Below are 26,131 nucleotides of genomic sequence, written 5' to 3' on the forward strand. Positions count from 1 at the left end.
CCAATTTATCCCCCTTTCCCAAGGACTTGGGCAATCCCCTACCCCCATCATATGGTCAGACGTCCCTCATGATTTTACTTCAAGTGAGTCAGGATCAGGAGGACAACTAAGGAATGCTGACTGATCAGAGCCCTATGATTTCTGACTCCTGAAATTATAGACATACTGTGCTTCATGTGTATTTGAAGCACAAGTTATGGATTAAACTGGTTGTGGGTGTTTGTTTCTGAGCTGGGATGGAATAATAAGGCCGCAATTAAGATCACACAACACAAGGAAGTTTACAAAAGGAAAAAATATTTTGTTTTAAAATCTTTGCTACATGTCATTATTTTTGCCACTGTAAGGCTCAGCACAGATGCCAGCAGTACAGAAATGGCCAACAAAAAAAAAAAAAAATCAAAAATAAAACCCTGAAGGAAAAGCAGAAAAAAAAACCCCAGAGCATCTTCTCCACCCCTCCCCTTCTCCCAAAGCCCAATAATAACTGTACAATATTATAGTCCTGATCACATTTAAAAACAGTTGATTATTAAAAAAACAAGGATTTCATTGGAAACTCAACTTTTTGGTTTCTTAAAGTGTGATATAAATATATATGTATATTGTATGTGTGCACATAGAATAAAAAAATAAACAGTCTCCTTTTGCACTTCACTACCTGGCACCAGACTGGAGACAAAAGGGAGGGAAACCTAGTGACGTTCTCTCAGCCCTCTCCAAGGCCACCTACGCGCCTCAGTCCCCTGTGGCTACATTTAGTATGTCTTCTCGTCGGTTCAGTCTTGCACTTAGGATACTGGCCTGAGCCAAACAAGTGAACAACAACAACGAAAAGGCTGATACACATGACTGTTACCTGAGGAAGGTAAAGAGTGAGAGTAGTAACCTGTATCCGCATTTATATGGCTATAGTTAATTATTAAGTGACCCTGTTGGGATGGGAGTCCAGGTCCCATCTATCACATGGATTGATTACACTTGTACTATAAAGCAAAATCCAGTCTCAGGACTGGAGAGGGAGCAAAGAGGAAAGAACTACAGGTCCAGAAGAGACCTAAATTGCAGTTCCTGCAGACTGGATACTTTGAGTATGGGATGAAAGAGGTTACTTTGCAAGAAGGCTTGGTATTTGGTTTAAATTCCAGCAGTGAGGATTTTCACTGGGACTGCTAATCCAAGAAGTTGAGTTTCCATGCAGACTTAACCTCTAGAGAACACACATCATATGTGATTCTGACAGAAAAATGCAGCATCATCCTTATGGACAAGTAGGGGGTTCTGAACGTTTTACCTTGCCAGCCTATTTCTGTAATGCAGATATTCCGTACAAGGTGAGAGCACCAAAAGCAGGAATGACCCAGCTTTATCACTACATATGTTCAATGAGAGACCAACCATATCAACAGAAGACTTCATATACTTGCTTACAGTTTGCATAGTGGCTGGGCACAGATATAATAAGCGCAGCAAAGACATTTACTTAAATACTCTTTGGCTGCATTACTAAGTGGAAACTAACTGGAAGATTCAACTCTTTAGGACTCTTTGAAAAACACAGAGAAAGACAAAGATAAAATCTGGGACAAATTTTGCATAATTCCCTAATAGGGAGAAAGAAACAAACACAGAAACAAATGTGCACACTCACATACACACACACATGCACACACACACACTCTCTCTCTTTCTCATTCCTTACTCATATTTCATTCCAGAGGAATTGCTCACAGGCAGCAGAAAGCGCCTATACTTACTTCCGAAAACCCCATGTACACCTACCATGTTTCATGGTCCTCAAACATTGAGGACATTTCTCCTCTCTCTCACCTTATTCAGAATTTCTTTCCAAAAATAAGCCATAGTATCCAAAGGAAATAGTGAATGTTTTCTAACCTGCCCCTTGACCCAGCACAAATCGTTTCTGCATAAATTTCTGGTCAGGAGACATAAGGAAAGACATTCTTAACCTAACCCAGCCTCAATTTTTCAAAGGGTCCCCAAAGCGTTCAGGAATCATTCCATTTCTTCTATAAATGTTATCTCAGAGATGCAGGAAGACAAGGGAAAGGTCAGAAGGGAAAGGGGGTATACATCAGGGGTGAGGGAAGGGAAGGGAGAGGAACTTTTATTCTGTTTACAGAAAGATTTGCTTTTTTAAAAACAAACGGTGATTTTTTTTTTCTCCCCCACCCTTTATCCTCACCCCAATAGTTCTATTCTGAAAAGGAGGGAAACATAGTTAGGTCAGGAAATTCTTCATTGTTGTAACTGTTGCTCTGGTCTCCCAGCATGGACAGCATCTCCTAATAAGAGAAAAAGAATAAGCTTGGGTCACACACCTTGATCCTTCACGTTTGTTGAGCTCCTTCCCAACATCCCCCTGAACTATCATCCCTAGCCCCAGAGTTTCTGCTGTGCTGAGTTCTCTTATCCTTCTTTACTCCCAGCAACTCTAACTTCTTTAGACGACAATCTGTTTTCCTACTTCTTTCTCTGCCTTCCCCCTACAGTTCCACATTCTCCCTCTTTTCTAGTCCTCAATATTTTCAATGGGAGAAAAATCTCCTTGTCATATTTCATAAAATCCCCTCTGGATATCTATAAAGTATCTCTTATCCTATTTGTTTTCCACCGAAACCTTGTTTTGCCTTCTTCCAATCTGTGTTTTAAACTAAGCTCCTCCTTTATCCCACCTGAGGTTACTAATTACTGCAGTCCCCTCAGGATTTATATAAACAGACCCTTATAGCTGTATTCAGTATTTTTATACCTAAACTACTATCATCAAATGGGCATATGGTTCTCCGTGAATGGACCAAAATTACTTTCTTTCATGTCTTCTCATGCTGTTTCACATCGCTAATGACGGTCTGGTGCAGCACACGAAGTTCACAACCTTCTCAATTACTGACATCTATTTTTGCGTGTCCCGACTATTCTCTTCTCCCACTTCCTAATCTCAATCCATGCGTTCTTCTCTGTCTCTCCTCCCTGACTCTTTCTCTCCCAGTTTCTGGTTTTCTGAAGTCTTTAGACCCTCTCACCTGGAAGACCTCAGGCTGGCCAGGTTGCTGTGCTGATGGTTGTTGAACATGTTGCTCATTAGAACTTGAACGATGATGCGACTGCTGGCCCTGCCACTGTGGCCAGACACCCACACCCTCTGCTGTCCGTGTCTGGAATTGTCCTGCAGTTTGTCCAGTCTCAGGAGCTAGAAATATAACAAGGAAAAATAAACAATTTCAATCTGCTAACTCCACTAGAGAGGAGAAACTAGCACATAACCACATGCAAGTCGTTAATTTTACCTGGATACCTTCTGTCCTTTCTTTCAAACCCTAGTCCCAAATTTATTTTTCTCTTCTAGGTAGAGTCTTTTCTAAAGAATCCTTTGCTCATTCAGACTAAATGTGCATATTATTAAATTTATAATACTTTACATGCTTTTTGTTACACATGCTAATAAAGTCCTTTTCACGTGGGCAGGTTTTCAATTCCAAATGGACTGTCACCATGCATTTCCCTATAATTAGATCAGTACAGCCAGGACAAAAACAAACTATTTTAACCACTAAATCCTTTCTCCTTTGTGATGTGATTTTCCTGTTACCCTGACTCTAGTGTGAACTCACCAAAGTTGGATCCACGATTGGTGAGACTAGGATAGGCAGCTGCACCAGGTGACGCAGTGGAAGCACCAGGAAGGGACATGGGGCTGAAAGAAGATGGAGTCTGAAAGCTGCCTACACCAAATTGCGAAGAACGAGTCTTAGCTGTAGCCTGGGTAGCCACTTGCTAAAAGAAAGAAAGGGGCAGAGAGCAAACAGAACATTAACATTATTGCACAGACCATTCCTATGAGAGTTAACCCTCTGTCAATCACTGGATTCTTTGGAGCCAACCTCATTATTTATTTCCCATTGCACATTTCTTCCAATTAACTCCCAGTTTCCGGAGAAGGCAGTGGCAACCCACTCCAGTACTCTTGCCTGGAGAATCCCACGAACGGAGGAGCCTGGTGGGCTGCAATCTGTGGGGTCGCTAAGAGTCGGACACGACTGAGCAACTTCACTTTCCCTTTCACCCTTTGACACTATTTTTAGGCACTTGTGATGAAGTGTAAAAAGCGAAGAACTATGCGATTAGTAAAAGCATACACATTTAAAGTTGAGAATTAAACGAAAATGACATAAATGAAAGCATTTTATAAACTGTAAAACTATACAAAAACTAGAGGCATTAATAATAGTTTTATATAGCGTTATATAAAGAGAAAAACATACTTTGCATCATTTTATTATTCAATCTGTACCACATCTGTTTGTTCTTAATGATATCTTTTTTTTTTTGGTAACTAAACATTTTCCATACTATGACAATAATGCGTATGCACCATGGGATATCATCAAAATGAAGGAAAATAAAAAGGAAATAATCATCCATAATCCTACCACCAAAGACACATAGTTAACATTTTTGGATAATTTCTTCCAGTTTTCATTTTCCTATGTATTTTTTTATACAATGAGATTATACCACATATAGTAATTCTAGAGTTTATTTCTGATTTTGGCTTTTTTATTTAAAATATTACTTATGCAAATATAAGTACATAGCAACATATAAAAGGATATTAGCTTTAGCCTTAATTATACATACACATATATATTATATGAGGATTCTTCAACATAATTCCTGTTCTCAATAAGATAAAAATTGGAAGACAGAGGATGGCAGGGTGGTCGAGAGGAGACGTTTAAGATAGACAATAACAGTTTTACATATGGAAAAAGCCTAACCAAACAAACAAACAACAAATATAAGGGACAGACAGATGAGAAGGTTTACCTGGGCAGAGAAGCCTGGGCGGGTGCTAGGGGTCCAAGCTGGGGCTGCTCCCTGGGTAGGATTGGAGTGGCGGGAAATCTGGGCCAACATCTGCCCTGCGGAAGTTGATGGCTGGACAATGGTTACAGGAGGGGCCAGACCACTATTTCTAGGAGTGAACAAATAGTGAGGTGAGGATGAAAAGGGTGCATTTATCACAGAACCTAGGAATCAAAGGACAATCTAGTGCTATCCCTAGATTCCCTCGACTCCCTGGGGGTTAAGGAAAACTTGATAACAGAATCTGGGAAAGACGAAAAAGACTGACAGTCACACACTGCTCAGGACACACAGAGATGGAACCTAGAACATGGCAGCAGGACAGGTGCAAAGAAAAAGGAGGAAGAAAAGCAAGCTTGTCTCATCTTAGGCCAACAAGTTCCACTGCTTTTTCTGAAATAACCAGAGAAAGCTAGGGAAGAATAAAACCTGGATTCAGTAACTGAATCCCTCAGTTGCCCTGGAAAGCAGCACACACATATGGGGCTCACCTGAAATTCTCTGCCGGCCGGGGGGTAGGAGGGAATGTGTTGCCCTGGGAGAATAGCTGTTGGGTGGCAGGGACAGTGCTGGAGGAGATGCCTTTACTCTGATCTGTGGACCAAAAGGAGTTGGGGGAGGGCCAGTCAAGGGGCTGTAGTATATTAGTTCAGCAAGTTCCTATTTATTTACGAGGTATTAGGGTTAAGTGGAAATATGCTGGGAGACTACTGACTGGGCAGCTGCAGGCCCATCAATAAGTGATCAAAATGAGAATAAGGAAAAAACATACCCGCACTGATGCTGGAATAGATTTCTGAAAATCGTGGATCTCTATCTTGGGCAAACAGACTCTCTGACTTCTCAAGGGGCTTGCTGTGTTCTGGCCCTGTGGTTGTCACAGGCTGAACAGAAACCTGTGGAATGTAATGATAAAATAACCATGAAGGTTTAACATGACAATTCAATAATCCGAAAATTCATATAAAGATACATGTACACTCTAACTGGCTCTTAGGGACACTTCTTAAAGAAACGTTCACCATCCTTTAAAGACGACATACTAACCTGGGAATGATTGTAGCTGGTTAGTCCATCTCTTCCTGGTACCACATCCAATTCTGTTTGCTGCTGCTGCTGCTGCCTACATGTGAAAGACAAGGAAAAAAAGAAATAGGGGAAAAAAAGTTATGTTAAAAATGATCTGCAGAAAGGGCTTAAAACAAACAAAAACGTGTGACTGTAGACTGCCACTCCCCAGGCTAGTCACTGCTCAATAAATAATTGTTCCACCATTTCTCACCTGGGTGCCAGCTGCCCTGAGCCCATCTCCAGGGATAAATTAGCTGTGGGGCCTAGCTGTGGCCTCTGGATCGTGTTGGACAGTGAAGGCCGTGGTTCCTGGCTAGAGTTCCTGGGAAAATGAAGAGTAGAAACAACAAAGAAAACAAAAAGTATCTTACTGTTTGTACAAAAGATACTACAGATTCACCGGTACATGGGGTAATCACTGATAAATTCCCCTTTAAAGCTCCCTATGATACCTGTAACCTCAGATTCAGCAAATAATCCGCACTATAAACAACATGATACAAATAGAAACTATGTTCTGCAGCCAAGAGTTCATCCTGTTTGGGCTCTAACTCCTTCCAGGTATTCAATACCTAGTAGTTGTGGATGTGTGTTATGTATATGTTGCATATCCATATATTGTGTTTAAAAAAAACATAAGTAAAAAAAGTGATGAAAGTACACACTGAAACACAAAGACTATTTCTTGATGGTGAGAACTGTTTTCCTTCTCTTTGCTATTTTCAATATTTTCTACAAATAATATTAATTACAAAATAAAGTATTAAGAATTAATTAAAACCAACTGCAGTAGGAAACCCAAAATCACTGCAGATGCTGATTGCAGTCATGAAATTAAAAGATGCTTACTCCTTGGAAGGAAAGTTATGACCAACCTAGATAGCACCTTAAAAAGCAGAGACACTACTTTGCCAACAAAGATCTATCTAGTCAAGGCTATGGTTTTTCCAGTGGTCATGTATGGATGTGAGAGTTGAACTGTGAAGAAAGCTGATCACCAAAGAATTGATGCTTCTGAACTATGGTGCTGGAGAAGATTCTTGCAAGTCCCTTGGACTGCAAGGAGATCCAACCAGTCCATTCTAAAGGAGACCAGTCCTGGGTATTCATTGGAAGGACTGATGTTGAAGCTAAAGCTCCAATACTTCAGCCACCTCACGCGAAGAGTTGACTCACTGGAAAAGACCCTGATGCTGGGGGGGATTGGGGGCAGGAGGAGAAGGGGACAACAGAGAATGAGATGGCTGGATGGCATCACCAACTCGATGGACATGAGTTTGGGTGAACTCTGGGAGTTGGTGACGAACAGGGAGGCCTGGTGTGCTGTGATTCACAGGGTCACAAAGAGTCAGACATGACTGAGCGACTGAACTGAACTGACAGCAGGAAAAACTGTAGTATGCAAAAATGGGAAAAGCCATTATTTCCAGAAACAACTTCTTAAAAAGACTTAAACATTTCAAAATTTAAGCAAAAGAGAAACACAAAACAGCTGTTGTTCAGAAATATAAAGATGCAAAAAAACAAAACAACTATAATGACTTGAGTCCTAAGTTAATGAAAATTTTGAACTGAATCCACTGTTATACTAAATTAATTAACAAAAAATTAAACTTCATGAGCCCTAAAAGTTAAATTAGAGGATACAGAGACTCAATGTTGTCACCAGGTATTATTCACACTTGATAATTACTTCTAATCAGATCCTCAGAAGTGGGTTCAAGGCCAATTCTACATAGAAAGATTAAATGGAAAAGAAGTACCTTGACAACTGACACCCACTGGGATGGGTACAATAAAAAAAGACAGCAAGAATGTGGAGAGGCTGAACCCCTCATACACTGCTGACGAGAAAAGTACAGCACTGCTGCTGAGAACGCAAACTGGTACAGCAGCTCTGGAAAACAGTTTGGGAGTTTCTCAAAAGATTAAGCATAGAGTTACCATGTGACCCAGCAATTCTAGGCTGTGCTAAGTCCCTCAGTCATGTTCGACTCTTTGTGATCCCATGGATTATAGTCCGCCAGGCTCCTCTGTGCATGGGGATTCTCCAGGCAATACTGGAGTGAGTCACCATGCCCTCCTCCAGGGGATCTTCCCAGCCCAGGGATCAAACCCAGGTCTCCCATACTGCAGGTGGATTCTTTACCATCTGAACCACCAGGGAAGCCCAAGAATACTGGAGTGGGTAGAATATTCCTTCTCCAGGGGATCTTCCCGATCCAGGAATCAAACCGGGGTTTCCTGCATTGTAGGCAGATTCTTTACCACCTGAGCTACCTAGGTATATATACCCAAGAGAATAACATATCCACACAAAAAGCTGTACACAAGTGTTCACAGCAGCATTCTTAGTATCCAAAAAAATGTAAACAACTCGATATCCACCAACCAACGAATGGATAAACAAAAATGTGTTTCCATTTATCAGAAATGTCCAGACCAGGCAAATTTAGAGAGACACATAATAGATTAAGTTACACAGGGCTTGAGGAAGATACTGTTAATAAGTACAGGATTTCTTTGGGGGTAATAGCTATTTTGTGTGGTAATACCCGCACAGCCCTATGACATACTAAAAAAATTATACCTTTTAAATGAGTAAACTGTATGGTATATGAAATCTATTCTAATAAAACTCTTACAAAGCTGAGGAAAAGTTCAAACAGAAGACAATCAAAGAACAGAGAAACAAAAACTAATAAATTAGTCAATATAGCTATGCTCTAAAGCAAAGTATGGTCCATAGGCCAAATCCAGTCCACTGCCCGTTTCTGTAAATAAAAGTTTACTGGAACACAGCCATCTTTATTAATTTCATTTGTCTAGAACTGTTTTTGTGCTACAAGAGCAACGTTGAGCAGCTGCAATAGAGACTGCATGTCCCACAATGCTGAAATATTTACTATCTGGTCTCTTAGGAAAGTTCGCAGACACCCGTTCTAGGAAAGAAAAAAAAAAAATCTGCCAGACTACAGCAATAAACTGATGTATAAAACAAAATTATTTCTAGACAAGACTGAAACAAAATTGAAATACAGTTGCCCTTTGAACAATTCGGGGGTTAGGGGCACTGACTCTCCAAGTAGTCAAAAATCTGAGTATAACTTATATAGTCAGCCCTCCATATGGGGTTCATGTAGTACTGTATTATTTACTATTGAAAAAATTCTGCGTATAAGTGGACCACTGCAGTTCAAACTCATGTTCAAAGGTCAACTGACCAAACTCTTCACATGCCAGAAACTAGTCTCTAAGCTATTGTTTGCTAAAATTTTAGTCTACTAGTGTAAACCAACTATATTCCTACAAAAAAATTAAAATTTTTTTTATTCTACCTGGATGAACTACCCCAAATTCTAAGAAGTTGGCAGATGCGGAACTAATGGTATTTACTACTAGAAAAGTAGAAGAGGTGGTAGCCAAGCAGACTTGGCCCATGAGAAATTCCAACACTGGAAAAGTTCTTTAAGGTACATACTTCACATTGGTGTTGGTACAGATGATGTACTCAATTTCATCTGAGTAAGGGTTCTGGAAAGTAAAAGAGCTGGTTCTCATCCAGAGCCATTCTCGGTTTTTAGACCGAAACCGGAACATGACAGACAGCACCTGGCCTTTTAACTTCACCACCTGAAAAAGGTTTCATACTATCAGTTGAAACTCGCAAAAAATTTTCTTTAGACATGTACAATCCTAGGATTCTTGTGTCACTGTCCTTGAAATAACAATATCTTGCAATGTTACTAACAAAACAACTTGGGGAGTGAAACATTATTAAGTGACTAAATAATAAGGAGGTATATTCACCATGTTTCTTCTTAGAGTGCCAAGCTATCTGACCACTTTCACCAATGTCTAACAGGAACAACAATTATTTCCAGGAGAGAAGACTATGTTTCCCCACTTCCTTTGGAAAGTCCCTTAAAGATACACTGATCTAGCAAATTTAGTAAAAAATTTAAAAGTTTAATGACACTGAGCATTGCCTACATGCTGCCCCTCAATCCTAGTTTTTACCACTATGGCTGAGAATTTCTGTTTTCACAGCACACATGAAGGTTTCTATAAATAAAAGTAAAATGGCTTTAGTTTTATTTTGTTTTTTAAAGAAAGTCATTTTTTATTATTTTCATTTCTGATCTCATAGAACAGAAAATAATCTTTGGAATTCCCCTCCTTTATAATAAAAATATTAGAAGCTAAGATTTGTTTTCTATTTACAGTATGCCAAGCACCAGGCTATGTGTTTTTACTTTTTTTAAGAATAAATTTACTTAACATCTAAAAAAATGTGATATGAATAATTATTAAGTAATCTTTAACACTTACATGTGCTCACTGAATAATATATACACAATGAATATTACATTTGTATACAAACCAAGTACTGTATTTGAAACCTGATTATTGCTGTACGTATCTACACCAACAGAGGATAAGTTCAGTACTTCAAAATACCTACATTATAAATTGCTTTTTAACCGAAAGTTAAGTGATAATATTTGTGTTTAAGTTGACAGAAGAGTGGCAGTAACGCTGATATTACAGTTTGACTGAGAAATAATTATAACAGAAATGGGATACATTTCACTTAATAATACTAAAATGGTACATTTAAAATATATAAATAAAACTTTTAAAAATCAAATGTGAAACAAAGTATAACAAGAACCAAAATGGGAAGAAAACAAGGGAAACAAGCTTCATTAGAAATAGTAACTAAATTTATGTACTGAGAAACAAAAAGAATATAAATCCATCTAGACTTAAGAAATATCAAAATCTAGTAAGCAGCAACTAGTCTGCACAGTAAAAAGTACCTTTGCTTATTAGCACACAAGTATCACAGCAGCAACTGATGTCAGAATAAAAAACCTTGAGATCACAGTGTGTCTGACTCACCCATTGCTTTGGAATAAACATTTTCTACAAGTGATAAAATGGTAGGTACTCTGTGGCCAAAAGTGTCAGAATTATGAATTTCATGGATTTAAAATATACTGTACAATATCTTCTCACACTAGAAGTCTATGTCCTAAGCTTTGAACAGTTTCAACAGAAGTCAGAATAGCTTTTCTAAGACTGCACATATAATGCAATGTGATCCTTCTACATGGATAAAACAAGTGATGCTGAAAAGTCAGGAAACAGACTTTTTACTACCATTGTCTGATTTCCTCTAGAAGTTGGGCTATGTGTTTTAAATGCTTTATCTTATATGCCTACTGTATCAGTAAAAATACTATGCTGTGCTGTGCTTAGTTGTGTCCGACTCTTTGCAACCTCATAGACTGCAGCCCACTAGGCACCTCTGTTTATGGGAATTCTCCAGGCAAGAATACTAGAGTGGGTTGCCATGCCCTCTTCCAGGGATCAAACCCAGGTCTCCAACATTGCAGGTGGATTCTTTAATGACTGGACCACAAAGGACCCAAGAATACTGGAGTGGGTAGTTTATCCCTTCTCCAGGGGATCTTCCTGACCCAGGAATTGAACTGCGGTCTCCTGCATTGCGGGGAAACCCAGTAAAAACACTAGTGAGACTTAAAGAGGGAAATTAACCCAACTAATAGAAAGTAAGAGTACCATCTAAAGCCAAGTCTGTCCTGAAATTAGAATTCACCAGATGTTTTCAGAATCTAGGGCCTAAAAAAGTATAATTAAGAGTTAGCTTACAATTAAGAGTTAACTCTTACTTATCTACAGAAGAACTGTGAAATGAATTATTCAACTACCACCCACTGTTCGGTTAAGTGCAGAATATTTTAAATACTTTAAAGATGGCCGCTTTGATGTTGAGTAGCCAAAGCCAAACAAAAACACCTTGAATATTACTTTATCCATAATTTCCAAGTACTGGTCCTTTCTGTTTCTTAATAATACAAGTAATAGTGTACAACTGCAAGGCCTGCCATAGTGCTCAATTAATCAGTCCTCAATACGTATTTGTTGGATAAATGTAATAACAGATATTAGACAAAAATATTACTCTAATTCAAACCAGGAAAAAAAGCTACCTGTTGGAAGCTATCTCTTAGAAGTTGCTGGTCTTCAGGATGACAGAATTCTACAATATTCTTTCCTAAGAGTTCCTAAAAGAGGAAAAGAAAAGTAAGATCAACACTTTTATGATCACCTAACTTCCCTGGCCCATTTGGAAAGGAACTGGATTTAATTTCTCTTGCTTTTATGCTAGGATTATAGAGTAGAGGGGAAAAAAACACAAAAACAAATGGAATCTGCTAAATAACTGACCTCTAGAGCAATTTTCTTTTTTAGGATATTGCACATTTATTTTAACTGCATTTTTTACAGATTTGAGGTATAATTTAGATAGGCTCACTCATCCCAAGTGAATTTTATAATTTTAATTTAATGATCTATAATAAATTTATATGGTTATACAACCATTATCCTCAATTCAATTTTAGAACATGTCCACTGCCCCTAAAATTTCCTTTGTGCCAGTCTGAGGTCAATCCCTCTGCCATCCACTGATCTGCTTTCTGCTTCTTTAGTTTTGCTTCTCTGTACAAATGGAATCATAGAACAGGCAGTCTTTTGGGTCTGGTTTCTTTCATTTAACCTAATATTTTAATGAAGTTCATCTGTGTTGTTCTAAATATCAATAGTATATCTTTTATTGCTTATAAGTATTCTAACATGGATATATCACAGTGTGTATCCATTCATTAGTTAAAGGACATTTAGGCTGTTTTCACTTTTTGGCTATTATAAATAATACAGTCATGAACATCTGGGTGTCAGTCTTTCTGTGAACATATGCTTTCTTTCTCTTAGGTAAATACTTAGGAGTGGACCTGCTAATTTGTCGGGTAAGTGTGTGTTTAACTTTTTAAGAAACTGTCAAAATGTTTTCCCAAAGTAGTTGACCATTTTACTTACCTACCAACAATGTATGAAGGTTTTGTTTCTCCATGGTCTTGCCAATATTTTTTGATTATACCCATTCTAATGGGATACAGTGGTATCTCATTGTGGTTTTAATGTGTATTTTCCTAATGATGAGCAACTTTTTACATGCTATTCATATTTCTTCTTTGATGAAATGTCTGTTCAAATCTTGTGCTCTTTTTTTACCGGCTGGTTGTCTTAATGAGTTTTAAGAGTTCTTCATATATTTTGGATACAAATCTTTTTTCAGATATATGATTTATAAATATTTTTTCCCAATCTGTGGCTAGTCTTATCATTTTCTTAATGATGTCCTTTTATGAGGGCAAATTTTAACTCTTATAAAATCCAACTTATCAAATTTATTTTGTGAACCACGTTTTTAGTGTCATAAAACAAATCTTTGTCTAGGGAATTCCCTGGCAGTCTGGTGGGTAGGACTCGGTATTTTCACTGCCATGGCCCAGGTTCAATTCTTGGTGGGGAGCACTAAGATCCAGCAGGCTGCACAGTGCAGCCAAAAAAAAAAAAAAAGTCTTTGCCTAACCCAAGATCACAAAGATTTTCTCCTATTTTCTTCCAGAAGTTTTATAACTTTGGTTCTTACACCTTTACATCTTGGAGTTGATTTCTGTGTATGCTACGAGGTAAGAGTCTAAGTTCTTTTTGTTTTATTCTGTTTTGCACATGAATATCCAATTGTCCCATCCCTATCTATTGGAAAAGCTTCTTTTCCCCTTGAATCATGTTGATATCTTTGTTGAAAATTAGCTGATCAGTTGACCATTAATGTGAGAATAGACTCCATTCTGATCTACTGATCTAGATAATAACTATCCCTACACCAACACCACACTGTCTTGGTAACAACAGTTTTACAACAGGTGCTGCATTAGGAAGTGTAAATGACTTTGTTCTTCTTTTTCAAGATCTCTTTTTCACCAGCTTCTTTACACAGCCACAGCCAGAAGTCCCTCCTGGTGGCTAGAATTTTGAAGTTTATGTGACGACCTATTTCTCAATTCAGATATAGTTATATCTGGTCTGCAGAAAGAGATATCTAAATAAATCATAATAACTAGTGCTAAAGTTGCATACTTAATGGGTTACTATGCACCTAGATTGATTATATTCATTATCTAAAGGTGGGCATATCATTAGAGCTAGTTAAAGTGCATCATTATCTGTATTAATATCATTAATAACAAAGAAATACACATTCATACCTGCTGCTCCCACCTGGTTTCACAAGTCGTATTTTTCTAGCTCAGATGCTAACCTTGGTAGGAAGCTGAGATTATACTTAGCTATCAATAGAATAGGATCATCTCTTTTTCTGAGCTGGGGCTGCTATGTTTTGACTATCTCTGGAATTACATGAATGAATAATCTCAGCACATCCAAGGGAAAACAGAGGCCTAAATATCAGTGGTGTAACAACTCCAGCTCCTCACCTGTGGCTGGTAGCCAACAGTAGCCACACAGCGATGATCCACAAAAGTGAAGATTCCCTCAATATTGTGTCGAGAGATGAACTCTGTTGGTTGACAAACATTACTCATGTCTGTACAATTGGGAGAACTAGTTACCTGAAAGTAAAGAGATAAAAATGAGATAAAATGACACCATTCTTTACAGATGTACTTCCCATCAGGTTCCCAATTTTAGGAATTTCTGAACTGTCACAACTCATCCAGAAAGGAAAAAATGATAATCACAGATAGGGCGTGAGGCCTAGCTCCACTCCCACACATGTACTCTTCACTAACTTTGTGAAGAAAGGTAAAAATTCATTCAACCCCAAATCCACCTACTTTCATTTAGCTAAGTTGTGTTCATTATTCATATTGGAAAATTATTCTCCCAAGTAATCAAGAAACATCTGTTTTTGTAAGGAGAATCAAAATAATTCCACTTCCCTACTGCCAGTCATGAAATGAAAAATGAGAAGAACTCTCTTACATTGTATAGGAGCAAAAGAAATCAGTTGGAAACAGAAAATTTAGCACTGCAAAGCTAAAAGTATGAAAAAGGAAAAGACCTCTCTCTTCAAAAGATCTTTCACTGTCTTCAGTTTCTGCTAAATCGACAGAAGCAATGTTAAGTGTGAATGCCTTATTCCTCCATATTTGGGGATTTTCAGAATGCTTCATTTGTATTCAGAGAGTAAAAGAAAAAAAATAACATGAACACATCCTGAAGATTTTCTCCCACTGAAAGGGGGTGATATATTAACCGATGCAGAAAATTCGTACTTGCCTGCAATCTGCCAATGGCCACTAGGCAAAACTTGCTCCCCTGGCCAGCTTCTGGGTCATCATCTGGAAGTGAGACACCTTCAAGAAGTTGAAGTTAGAAGGTTTAACATGTATCCCAAACACAACTGTCTTCAAAAATTAGATGCGTAAAGATTTAAAACACACACAGATATAATGAGACTAGGTATAAAACAACAAAGAGAGATAAAAGATAAGAATAAAGGTAAATAACCGAAAGAACTTGTACCGTTTTAAGTATTTTTATACATGTTAATTCATATATTACTCACATTAACTATAAAAAATTACAGAGCACAGGTCCTACACAAAGTATTCTAAGAGATTAAGATGGCCAAACCAAATACATATGAAGACACTGTATTTGGTCACTCTGTGACCTATCATCATTAAGAGAATAGATGTCTTGCCTAACCTGTGACTTTCAAATTAAAAAAACAACCAAAAATGAAATTAAACCAAACACCAATAGTTATCTCCTTTGGAAAACAGAGAAGCCAGGACTTCAATGTTTTATGTGGAAAGGGGAGACAGTTGCATTTTCCCGCTACTCTTTGCATATTTATCTTCTTTTTACCAAGAAAAATAGTATTTATTTGAAAGCTACATAGACATATAAAAGACCATACATATTGTAAATGTATCGTTTATACAGTATATAATCTAAAAAGTTCAAACACCATTACAACTTAAAATTAATTTATCTTAATTACATTTAAATACCATTTTGGGGGTACCTACCATATGCCAGGCACTAGGCTAAGTTCTTTTCTTACATTAAACCTAATCCTCATAATAACTCTCTATGGGTTATATTATCTCCAGATTATAGATGAGAAAATTGAGGGTTTTTTAAGTCAAGTAACTTACTAAGATACACCACTAGTAAATAATGTCAGAAATAAACCTAGGTTTTTCCAAATTAAAAGTTTAACCTCTTACCAAAATACACTACCTTGCCTCTCTTAGCTGCTATCCCTCTAGAACCCCCAATTCTGTTATACCTACGCAGCAGGGAGGTAATAAAGTTGCTAAGATTTGGAAATTCTGACCAGCCAGATTAAAAGTCTGATCCTTGTACCCCAACCACTTTTCTTACATTCCCTTTTGACTTTTAGTTCCAATAAAAGACACAGCCAATACTAAGTCATTTTCAAGTCTGAGAAATCCATCTCCCTAACTGGAACAGAAGTAGTAGTGAAGTCGCTCAGTCATGTCCGACTCTTTGCGACCCCATGGACTATATATAGCCCACCAGGCTCCTCAGTCCATGGAATTTTCCAGGCAAGAGTACTGGAGTGGACTGCCATTTCCTTCTCCACTAACTGAAATACAAAATCCATAATGGAAGGGAAAGAGTCCACTTTTTCTTTCCTATCTTCTTACAGTTTATACCAAAGCACATTTCATATGCAACAGGTATATGATAAATGTGTATGATAAATGTTAACTTTCTTGGACTCTGAGGAACTAGCTGCACCCAGAAAGAAATCACTCTTCAACTTTCCTACCTGCTGGGGGCCAGGCCTTGATATAGCCTGTGCAGTGGACCACCACGAAATGAGGTTCCCCATCCTTTGCAGAGCCAAGTCCATTCCTAAAAAAATTACAGGTGTGAGGAAAAAACCTTACTCAGTATCATTTAAAAAGCAATGCTGGCTTAGCACCTTTAACTTTAGGCTATTGGGTGTTTAAATAATAGGATGACTAGACCTTTCCCACCTAAAGTGACCACCATATTTTTTAACCTTTGCCAAAGTAAAGCAACTGAAAGGTTCTGCAGCAGGAAGAAAGCAGGTAAAGTGGGAGTGTAACTTCCTTAAACAGGATGAGCAAAAGATGCTTTAGAAGTTCAGGAAAAATAAAAATGTAACTGAGAAGTGAGGGATGAGGGTAAGGGCTGCTGAAGGAAGTACTATAGTAAGATAGTTGCAAATGTGATGGTCTCTACAGGTACCTGACCATCCCTTTGGGTTTTTGGGTTTTTTTTTTTTACTGCTTAAGATCTCACCTGCATCTGTTTCTCACAAAGCTCAGCCTATTCACGGAGACTGAATCCACAGAGCTATTGCCACACCTGTTTCAATGAACAGAGAGATTAAAAGCAATTAAGATGCACTATCATTCATACAACTTGGAAAAAAAAAAAAACAATCGAAAAATGGGCAGAAAATATAAAGAGACATCTCTCCAAAGAAGAAACACAGATGGCCAAAAGGTATGTGAAAAGTTGCTCAATACTGCTAATTAATAGAGAAATGCAAATCAAAACTATAATGAGGTACCACCTCAAACTGGTCAGAATGGCCATAATTAAAAAGTCTACAAATAAATGCTGAGAGGATGTGGAGAAAGGGGAACCCTCCTACACTGATGCGAGGAATTCAAGTTGATGCAGCCACTGTGGAAAACAGTATGGAGGTTCCTCAGAATACTAAAAACAGAATTACCATATGATCCAACAAAATTGTAATTAAAAAAAGATAAATGTATTCCTATGTTTGCAGCAGCACTACTCACAACAGCCAAGACATGGAAGGAACCTAAAGGTCCATCTACAGATGAATGGGTACACAAGATCTGGTACATATATAAAATGGAATACTAATCAGCCAAAAAAAAAGAATGCCATTTGTAGCAACATGGATGAATCTAGATATGATCATACCAAGTGAAGTAAGAAAAAGAAAGGCAAATAACATGTGATATCACTTCTACGTGGAATCTAAAATAGGATACAAGTGAACCTATCTATGAAACAGAATCAGGGACACAGAAAATAGACAGGGGGCTGCAAAGGGGAAAAAGGTGGGAGAGGTTTGGATTGGGAGTCTGGGATTAGCTGATGCAAACTGGAATATATAGAATGGATAAACAAAAGGTCTACTGAATGACACAGGGAACCATATTCAATATTCTGTGATAACCCATAATGGAAAAGAATATGAAAAAGAATATATACGTAGATATATGTATACAGCTATATACAGCTGTTCAGCTGTAATTACTACAATATTGTAATTCCACCACATTTCAATAAAAAAATAAAGGGAAAAAAGCTGCACTATCAAAGTTTTCATCATTTAACAGCCAGATAACAGGCTCTGGATACAACTTGACACAGAAAATTGGCAACAATGCTCCTAACAATGAAAGATAAAGAAATCAGGTTTGGTATTTCTAAAACTTGTTAACTGTCTCAGAGTTTTTAAATCAAAATGTTCTATGTGCTCTACAAATGGAGATATTCTCTACATCAGGAGTTAGTACACTTTTTCTGTAAATAACCAGACAGTAAATATTTTCAGCTCTGTGGGCCAAACAATTTGTTATAACTAGTCAACTCTACTATTAAGAGTATGAAAGCAGCCAGAGAGTATGTCAATAAATGGGCATGGCTATGTTCCAATAAAGCTTTATTTACAAAGAGAGATGCGGTTTGTAAACTCCAGCACTATGCTGCAACAAAATCTATTTCCTGTATTTTGTTATTATCTAGGACTTCCCAGGTGGCACCAGTGGTAAAGAACCTGCCGACCAATGCAGGAGACTTTAAGAGATGCTGGTCCGATCCCTGGGTTGGGAAGACCCCTAGAGGAGAGGAGCCTGGGAAGCTACGGTCCATAGGATCGCAAAGAGTCAGACACGACTAAAGCAACTTAGAATGCACACAATCACCTTATTATTTACCTTGCTCCTCTGTATGTCATTGCATTAGCCATGTCCACATACTGGGACACCCTCTCCCATTCTCACTACTTTCTTTCTCTCATTTCTTTAATAATAAATAAAACATACATAGAATTTTATGTGTCGGGCATTATTCTAAGGATCTTTTAAAAATTTATTTATTTTGGTGTGCTGGGTCTTCATTGCTACATGTGGGCTTTTTCTCTAGTTGCAGGAAGTGGGCTTTTCATTACAGCAGCTTCTCACGTTGAAGAGCACGGGTTCTATGCAGTAGTTTGGCATGACAGCTTAGTTATTCTGAGGCCTGTGGGATGTTTCCAGACTGGGAGTCGAACCTGTGTCCCCTGCACTGGCAGGTAGATTCTTAACCACTGGACCAACAGAGAAGTCCTAAGCATCTTTATATATATTTATTCCTCTAATCTTCATAACAACCTTATGAGGCTGATATAACTCCCAATATTAGGTGAAGAAATAAAAACACAAGGCAGTCATTTAATCCATTCAAGGTCAGAAGATAAGTGATAAATCCAGTAGTCTGGGTCTAGAAGCTACTCCAAACCACTAAGCCACATAATATTAAATTTTGTAACACCCCCAGGAAACCTTTCTTAATATCCTATTCATCACGTCTAATAAGCATCCTCTCAATAGTCAATTTCCATTACACAACCTGAATTTATTTTGTGACATGAAGAGATGTCTTCTCTACCTATGATGAAAACTACCACCATCCTTTCTTCAGAATCCTAAAATGTACAGTATATAATTTATAAATGTTAAATATTAAGTGAAAGGAATCAGAAAGTCTTAAATCTCTACTAAAGGGAAGAGAAGGGGGCAGAAGTAGCCTGAGTACATGGACGTTGTCTTGGAATACACCAGGAAAAAAATATAGATCCTGGCATCCAACTAGTATGGATTAAAATAAAATCCTGAATCAAACATGGGAAGTCAATTTCTTTGTGTCATTTTTTTTTTTAATCAGCAAATAGTAACCTTGAATTCTACTCGACGGGGCAGTTGTGGAAAATGAGATGACACATAAAGCACCTATCATAAGAAGAGTTCAGTAAATACTAGTTTGCTTATCACTTTATTTTGTGTTATGACTAAATCGGGTCTTGAGAGTTAAATTTAATCTACCTGGAGCTTAGATTTAAAAGTTTAACTCCTCTGACCAGAAATCAAACCCTCAGTTCTGAATTCTTCCTATGACAAGTCATAATCCTCATCCTGACACTCACCTCATACGGCAAATAAATGATCTCCTTGAGCCCATACACATCCTCATGGAAGACTGCTGACCTTCCTTTTTCACTGTTCCAGTCTTCAGATCCAGGATACGCCCTGAAGAAGGAAGTGAAGAAGAGTCTGGAGTACATTCTTGTGTGCAGGGAAGAGGGGGAGAGATACTGGAGGCAAAGCTAAGTAAATAGCCTATTCACGCTCTTCAATCACCTTGCTTACAACAGAATAAGCCAAGTATGAGATGGATTTTTTTCAAGTCTAAAACACCTCGATTCCCATCAATGAATCTTACGCTTCAGTTCAAAGGCAGCACTGGAAATAACTTTGTGCAAGGGAAGACAGGAGCAGAAGTAGGTAGAGCTGGCAAGCAAGAGCAAGGTTATATTCTTGGGACTGATTATTTTTACACATATGCATGCATGTACGCGCGTGCACACACACACACAGAGTGAATGTCATTGGTTTAAAAACAAATAATTTTATATGCTATAGAAAAACACATCTGTTTCATGCTAAAATTGTCCCTCCTATATTATATAGAAACCAAATGGGAACTTTTGAGAAGAACTCGAAAAATGAAATCCATAAAAACATAAAAGAAGGGAAAGCTAAATACCAACATTAATATGACCACAATGGATTTGATTTCAATTACCAGCTTTAATCTGTTTCCACATTAAAATTTTTTCCAGATTGCTTAGGAGCAGATGTGACTTATTTCCTTCAGCCAAACTCTGGCAAAAGGACTGAATAACATTAAACGGAGGCAGCTGGGTCGGGGGGGGGGACAAAAACAAGACAGAAAAATAGTGCCGATACAAACAAAAACACCTCATATACTGAACGATAACCATTCCTCTCTAAAATAAAAATCTATCATCATAGAACCAAGCACAAAGTCAAAGCCAAGCAAAACTTGGTAGAAAAAATACCAAGTAATTACCTATACAAATTAGACATAAACATGGACAATTTAATTTTTTTTAAATGACAAGGGAGGTGGTTGTATTGCAGGTTTGGCCTTTATGGTGTATTTACACTAATATTAAGACTAAAGTAAACTTTTATATAAACACTGTCACTAATGAAACATTTTCTAAGGATGGGCTACAAAATATATTACTTGCATGTGGATGAAAAAACAGATTATAGTCATGAAAGAAGAAAATTCTAAAAGTTTTGCCAGATACAATGGGAAAATTTAAGCATTAAAATACCTCTTCTATCTCAGAAAAAAAGAAGGACTTGCCATTCATTTCCCACCTGTGTAACGCATACCTGTCAGCGCATTTTCCGAAGTGGAAAGCTGCTCACGGAGTTTGTCCACATCATCTGGGTGCACCTGATCATACAGCGTGCTACCAAACCACTCAGACTGTGGCTGGTTCAAAACTGGGGTCACTGAGTCAGAGACGTACACCACCCGGCCTGTCTCACATGAGACAATAAACAGAAAGCCGTCTGCTGCCTCCAAGATCAAATGTTTCAGTTCCTGCCCAAGGAAGAGAAATACAAGTTAATACGGAACTCTTTTGAAAAAAACAAATGTTACTATGGAAAGAAGGAAGACCCTTCAGACCATATGTATCTTTCCATAAACAGTGGCCTTCTGTTCACCCACAGGCACAGATTTGTCCCTTAAATATAATCACCTTCATTGACAAGGCAGCTTTTTCCAATAGATAGTTCAGTGTGTCTATGTCACTACCCACCTCCCTCCTCTTTACCTCACATCTCAAAACAGATAATAAAAATGCTTACCATTAACAAAAACTGAGTTCTTGATCTCACCCTCTCTGGTTTCTTAGGATGATGCTCTACAAATATTCATATTGTTCTCTTTCCCCTCAAATCTTAAACATGATCAAGTTTTCTTAATTCTATACGAAACTTCCCTCAACTCTGCCCAACTCATCTTCCAGGGCCAAGCTTAAATTAAGAGTAATATTATACTCACTGGCTCTACTCTTACTTTTCATGTATTTCTCAGTCCCTCTGCAATCTTCACTCTCAACCACTACATCTTTTTTCAGCAAGTTACTATTAATAATGTATTCCTAACTGCCAACTCAAGTGCTCTTTCCTGAGGCTGTACACAATGTCACTACAGATCTGACAGTGTTGCTCATTCTATCCTTTAAATTTTACTTCTGCCTAGCTTCTATGACACCATTCTTGAACTTAAATGTCTCTTCTCTGCTTCAATCTCCTTTTCCTCTGTTCAAGTTTCGAGTGTGGGCATTTTCAACATTCTATCTTAAGTTCTCTCCTCTGTTTATTCCACACTCTCTCTCTGAGAAATCATATTCACTTCTCTACTACGAAATGATACCCAACTCTATATTTCTAGACTTGCCTAAAGTCTGCTAAGCATCTCCAAATAGACATTCTATCAGCAATTCAATTTCAACATCTCAAAACCCAGCATTATTTCCCTCTTCAAAAACAATCCTCTGTGCTCTTCCAGCACTCTCTTTCTTGATTAACAATATCCCCTTCCTCTCGGGGCATAGGTCTAAAAAAATCTAACTAATCTCTCACACTCCAGTGATAACTCAGCTTATCAATTCTATTTTTGAATGTAACGTCACTGTCTTAGTTATCTCATGCCAAGACTAATGGTCTCCCTGCTTTCACTCTTTCCAATCCATCCTTAAAATGCTACCACATTTTTTATAGCTACCCATTGCCTAAAAATTAAAATCTAAGTTATTTAACATAACATTTAAATATTCCTTCATCAGGTACCAGCCTATCTTCCCATTATCATCTCCCAGGGCATGCTAAACTGATTTCCCTTGAATAACCTGATTATTCTCACAGCGCTTTTAATCAAGCTATTTCCAATATTTACAACACTATTCCCCTATTCTTCGTTTTCCATATTTACACTTCTACAGGACTTATTATTGCACCTCTGATATAGATTGGATTCTGTGTTTACATCATGATTTATTTATTTACACGTTTTTACCTGTGACTACCTCTTACCATTCTTTACATTTCTAACAGCACAAAGTACCTGGTTAGCTCACAAAAAGTGCCTAACTGGAAATTGTTGAATCAATATCTATATTGATATATTGTTCTGTTAGTACAAACTGATTAGCTATTTCAATGTACATATATATATAAAATTTGTGCTATATGTGCTTTCATATAGACCATCCTATTAGGAAAAATTTCATTCCTTTTTTCCAAACCACACTCCTTCCTTCTTTCTGATCCTCTGAATAAAAGGATGGCATTACAGGTCAATTTTTTCTTCCTTGTACTTCCTGTATTTTCTGCAATAGATGTGATAAACTTTCAACAATCAAAACAGAACATGGCTATCTTATACTCTTTGAAGTCTTTGCTGACTATTCTCACACAGGCCGAGCCACTCTATTTGCTTTGGCCATACCGCTAGTATATATGTATTTGTGTGTGTCTGTGTGTTCAGTCTATCAGTTGTGTCAGACTCTTTGCAACCCTATGAACTGGAGCCCGCCAGCTCCTCTGTCCATGGGACTTCCCAGGCAAAAATACTAGAGTAGGTTACCATTTCTCCTCCGGGGGATCTTCCCGACCCAGGGAGGGAACCCACATCTACTGCATGGCAGGAGGATTCTTTACTGCTGAGCCATGGGGGAAGCCAAAACATATATTTAATTCTATATAAATTGTTAATAAGTTCTTTAATGGCGTTTCTTCCCATACGCATTTTCCTCATTTTTCACTTATGTGTGTATCCTGCTACTCACATATTCATATTCAAACTGAGTTTCTGAAAAGCTGAAATTTCTCTCATAGTGCATCGAATGTAACACAGCACAGCTCTAAGCAACAACAACTGCCTGTTAGATTCCTTTCATCACTAAAACTGGAAGCTGCTTCAAGAAAAAGAAATATATTACTTTCATCTTCTATAACCCTAAAGCCAAAGAAAAGGACTGGTTCTTTGGGGATGAACACAGTCATCCCTGAGATTCCACTGTTCGTCTACCCTGAAGACTGGATTCATGAGTTAAGTTCTAAAATACCTGTAAGCGTGCTAAATAGTTTTCACAATTCTTCTCTACTTCTGTTTCAAAGCTAATAAATGGTATAGTCAGGGATCAAAACTTACTTTCCCATGACCTGAATATTTCCTTCAGAGCTGAATTCCTGTCCTTAAAGAATCTACAGATTCAGCTCTGCTCTGATTCCCAATATAACACACACTTCAGGATTATGGGCATCCACCCCCAAAAGATCAAAACTTTCAAAAAATTCTAGACCCCCTCATGTGTGCTTCCCAGAGACCTGATCAGTGAGGAAAGATGGCTTGTAGGTGCCGTCGGTAGATGTGTTGCCAGTTCCTCTCAAGGACTTCATGTGAGAAACTGCCATGCGTAAGATGGTTAGCTTGTCTGGTTTCCGAGCCAGGGCACTACAGGTGGGTACCATGTCTGACAGTTCTGTTATGTAGGCTGTCATCTTGTTCCGTCGTCGCCGTTCAATCTCACTGTGGTTTTCCCTGTATGGAGAGAGAGGAGAGGCCCCATCCAGGTGGTCATATCTGGCCACTTGGGAGCAGAGAGAGTGACATGGATACCAAGTGAGCTGCTGAAGAAATGCAGTACTTAGATTTAGTGGTACTTAAGTATCAGATGTTAGAGTAAGGTCTGCCAAGCCTCTCATGCAGAGCAAGCATGGAATAGAAACTAACAAGGTAGATAACAGTACAAGCGGATAACAGCAAATCTAACTCCTGGAAACTTCACTTCCTATGTAAATTACCACTCCCTCAGAATAAAGTGTTTTAAGAAATGAGTCTTAAAAAATGTTGATTTTATTCACTTAAGTTCCTCAGCTTGGCTGATTTCTTATTTACCAATTCAACTTTTTAAAGGCTGAAAACATAAAATGACCAATTTTTTCCAACAGAAATATGTTGCTCAACAGTTGATACAAGAATTGATTAGCATAGACTTCCCTGGTCTATAAAATATTGTTTGTTCTAAATATCTCTCTTATTCTCAACAATAGGAGACAGAATTGGAAGTTCTATTGTCCCCCTAATGGACAAGGCCCTAGCTTCTCTATCTGGGTGTGGTGCCAGTACACTGAGCTCAAGAGATTTATAATATGCCATTTACTAGAAGTCCCTTATGATGCCCAATTTGGGACAAAGTGAACTGGAGATAGGAAGGAAGATGCTTAAAGGCCTGAAAACAGACAATCTGGATCTCACCAGGGTAAGCAGAACACATCTCCAATACTGACTTCCTCAAAATCAGGGTAACTGCTGCTGCTAAGTCGCTTCAGTCGTGCCCAACTCTGTGCGGCCCCATAGACGGCAGCCCACCAGGCTCCCCCATCTCTGGGATTCTCCAGGCAAGAACACTGGAGTGTGTTGCCATTTCCTTCTCCAATGAATGAAAGTGAAAAGTGAAAGTGAAGTCGCTCAGTCATGTCTGACTCTTAGCGACCCCATGGACTGCAGCCTACCAGGCTCCTCCATCCACGGGATTTTCCAGGCGAGAGTAGTGGAGTGGGCTGCTATTGCCTTCTCTGCAATCAGGGTAAAATTACTGCTAAAAGTATAATTCAGTATTTTTCAAATTGGATTTCTGAAAAGCCTAACAGTTCCTCGGTACCTTCAGTAGGAATGCTTCAAGGAGAGACTCCAACAACATGCTGCATTTCTGTTTCTGTTTTGAGCAGCTTTGCTTTATCTTTTTTACGGACTTCTATTACCACTAAAGATTCTATCTGAACAAAAGTTCTCTGCCAAAACAAACAAAAAAAGAAAACAATGAATCTAACTTAAATCTCTTTTTTATGATTAGAGCAAACTAACGTCCAGTAGTTAACTGACTTTTCCAAGGGCTGCCCCCATTCCCATTGAATGCAATGTTCTTCCCACCATACCACAACCAGTTTCCTGAAACGTGAAAGCGTTAGCAGGCATAAATTAAAATAGCAGCAAAATGAGATTGTGACCCAGCTGAAAGAAGTAACAATAGGTCTCATAGTGTAGGTCCATATTTAGTTACTCTGCCTGAGAA

The 26,131-nt window shown here is 38.2% G+C and overlaps 1 protein-coding gene across 4 annotated transcripts in view; it reads right to left on the minus strand.

Moving 5' to 3' along the window:
- The window catches only part of ARNT (aryl hydrocarbon receptor nuclear translocator), a 69,545-nt gene that overhangs the window by 1,151 nt on the left and 42,263 nt on the right, over positions 1-26,131 (minus strand). For 3 of the 4 annotated variants that reach the window (XM_088835736.1, XM_055401358.2, XM_088835737.1), the window contains 17 exons: positions 24,384-24,597; positions 21,375-21,588; positions 20,093-20,195; positions 17,167-17,232; positions 16,667-16,752; positions 15,139-15,215; positions 14,334-14,468; positions 11,982-12,056; positions 9,443-9,594; positions 6,173-6,283; positions 5,938-6,013; positions 5,663-5,786; positions 5,382-5,484; positions 4,852-4,999; positions 3,636-3,798; positions 3,048-3,214; positions 2,169-2,306 (listed from right to left, as the gene is read on the minus strand). In XM_088835736.1, coding sequence (XP_088691862.1) covers positions 2,217-2,306; positions 3,048-3,214; positions 3,636-3,798; positions 4,852-4,999; positions 5,382-5,484; positions 5,663-5,786; positions 5,938-6,013; positions 6,173-6,283; positions 9,443-9,594; positions 11,982-12,056; positions 14,334-14,468; positions 15,139-15,215; positions 16,667-16,752; positions 17,167-17,232; positions 20,093-20,195; positions 21,375-21,588; positions 24,384-24,597 — 2,104 coding nt within the window. In that variant the 3' untranslated portion in view covers positions 2,169-2,216. Of the gene's footprint in view, positions 1-2,168; positions 2,307-3,047; positions 3,215-3,635; positions 3,799-4,851; positions 5,000-5,381; positions 5,485-5,662; positions 5,787-5,937; positions 6,014-6,172; positions 6,284-9,442; positions 9,595-11,981; positions 12,057-14,333; positions 14,469-15,138; positions 15,216-16,666; positions 16,753-17,166; positions 17,233-20,092; positions 20,196-21,374; positions 21,589-24,383; positions 24,598-26,131 lie in introns of those variants that run through there. The other variant, XM_055401359.2, reaches the window with a different exon arrangement.

This window comes from Moschus berezovskii, chromosome 4, assembly GCF_049115385.1.
Source record: "Moschus berezovskii isolate FMDL1 chromosome 4, NW_MosBer_1.0, whole genome shotgun sequence".
In the NCBI taxonomy this organism is placed as follows: Eukaryota; Metazoa; Chordata; class Mammalia; order Artiodactyla; family Moschidae; genus Moschus; species Moschus berezovskii.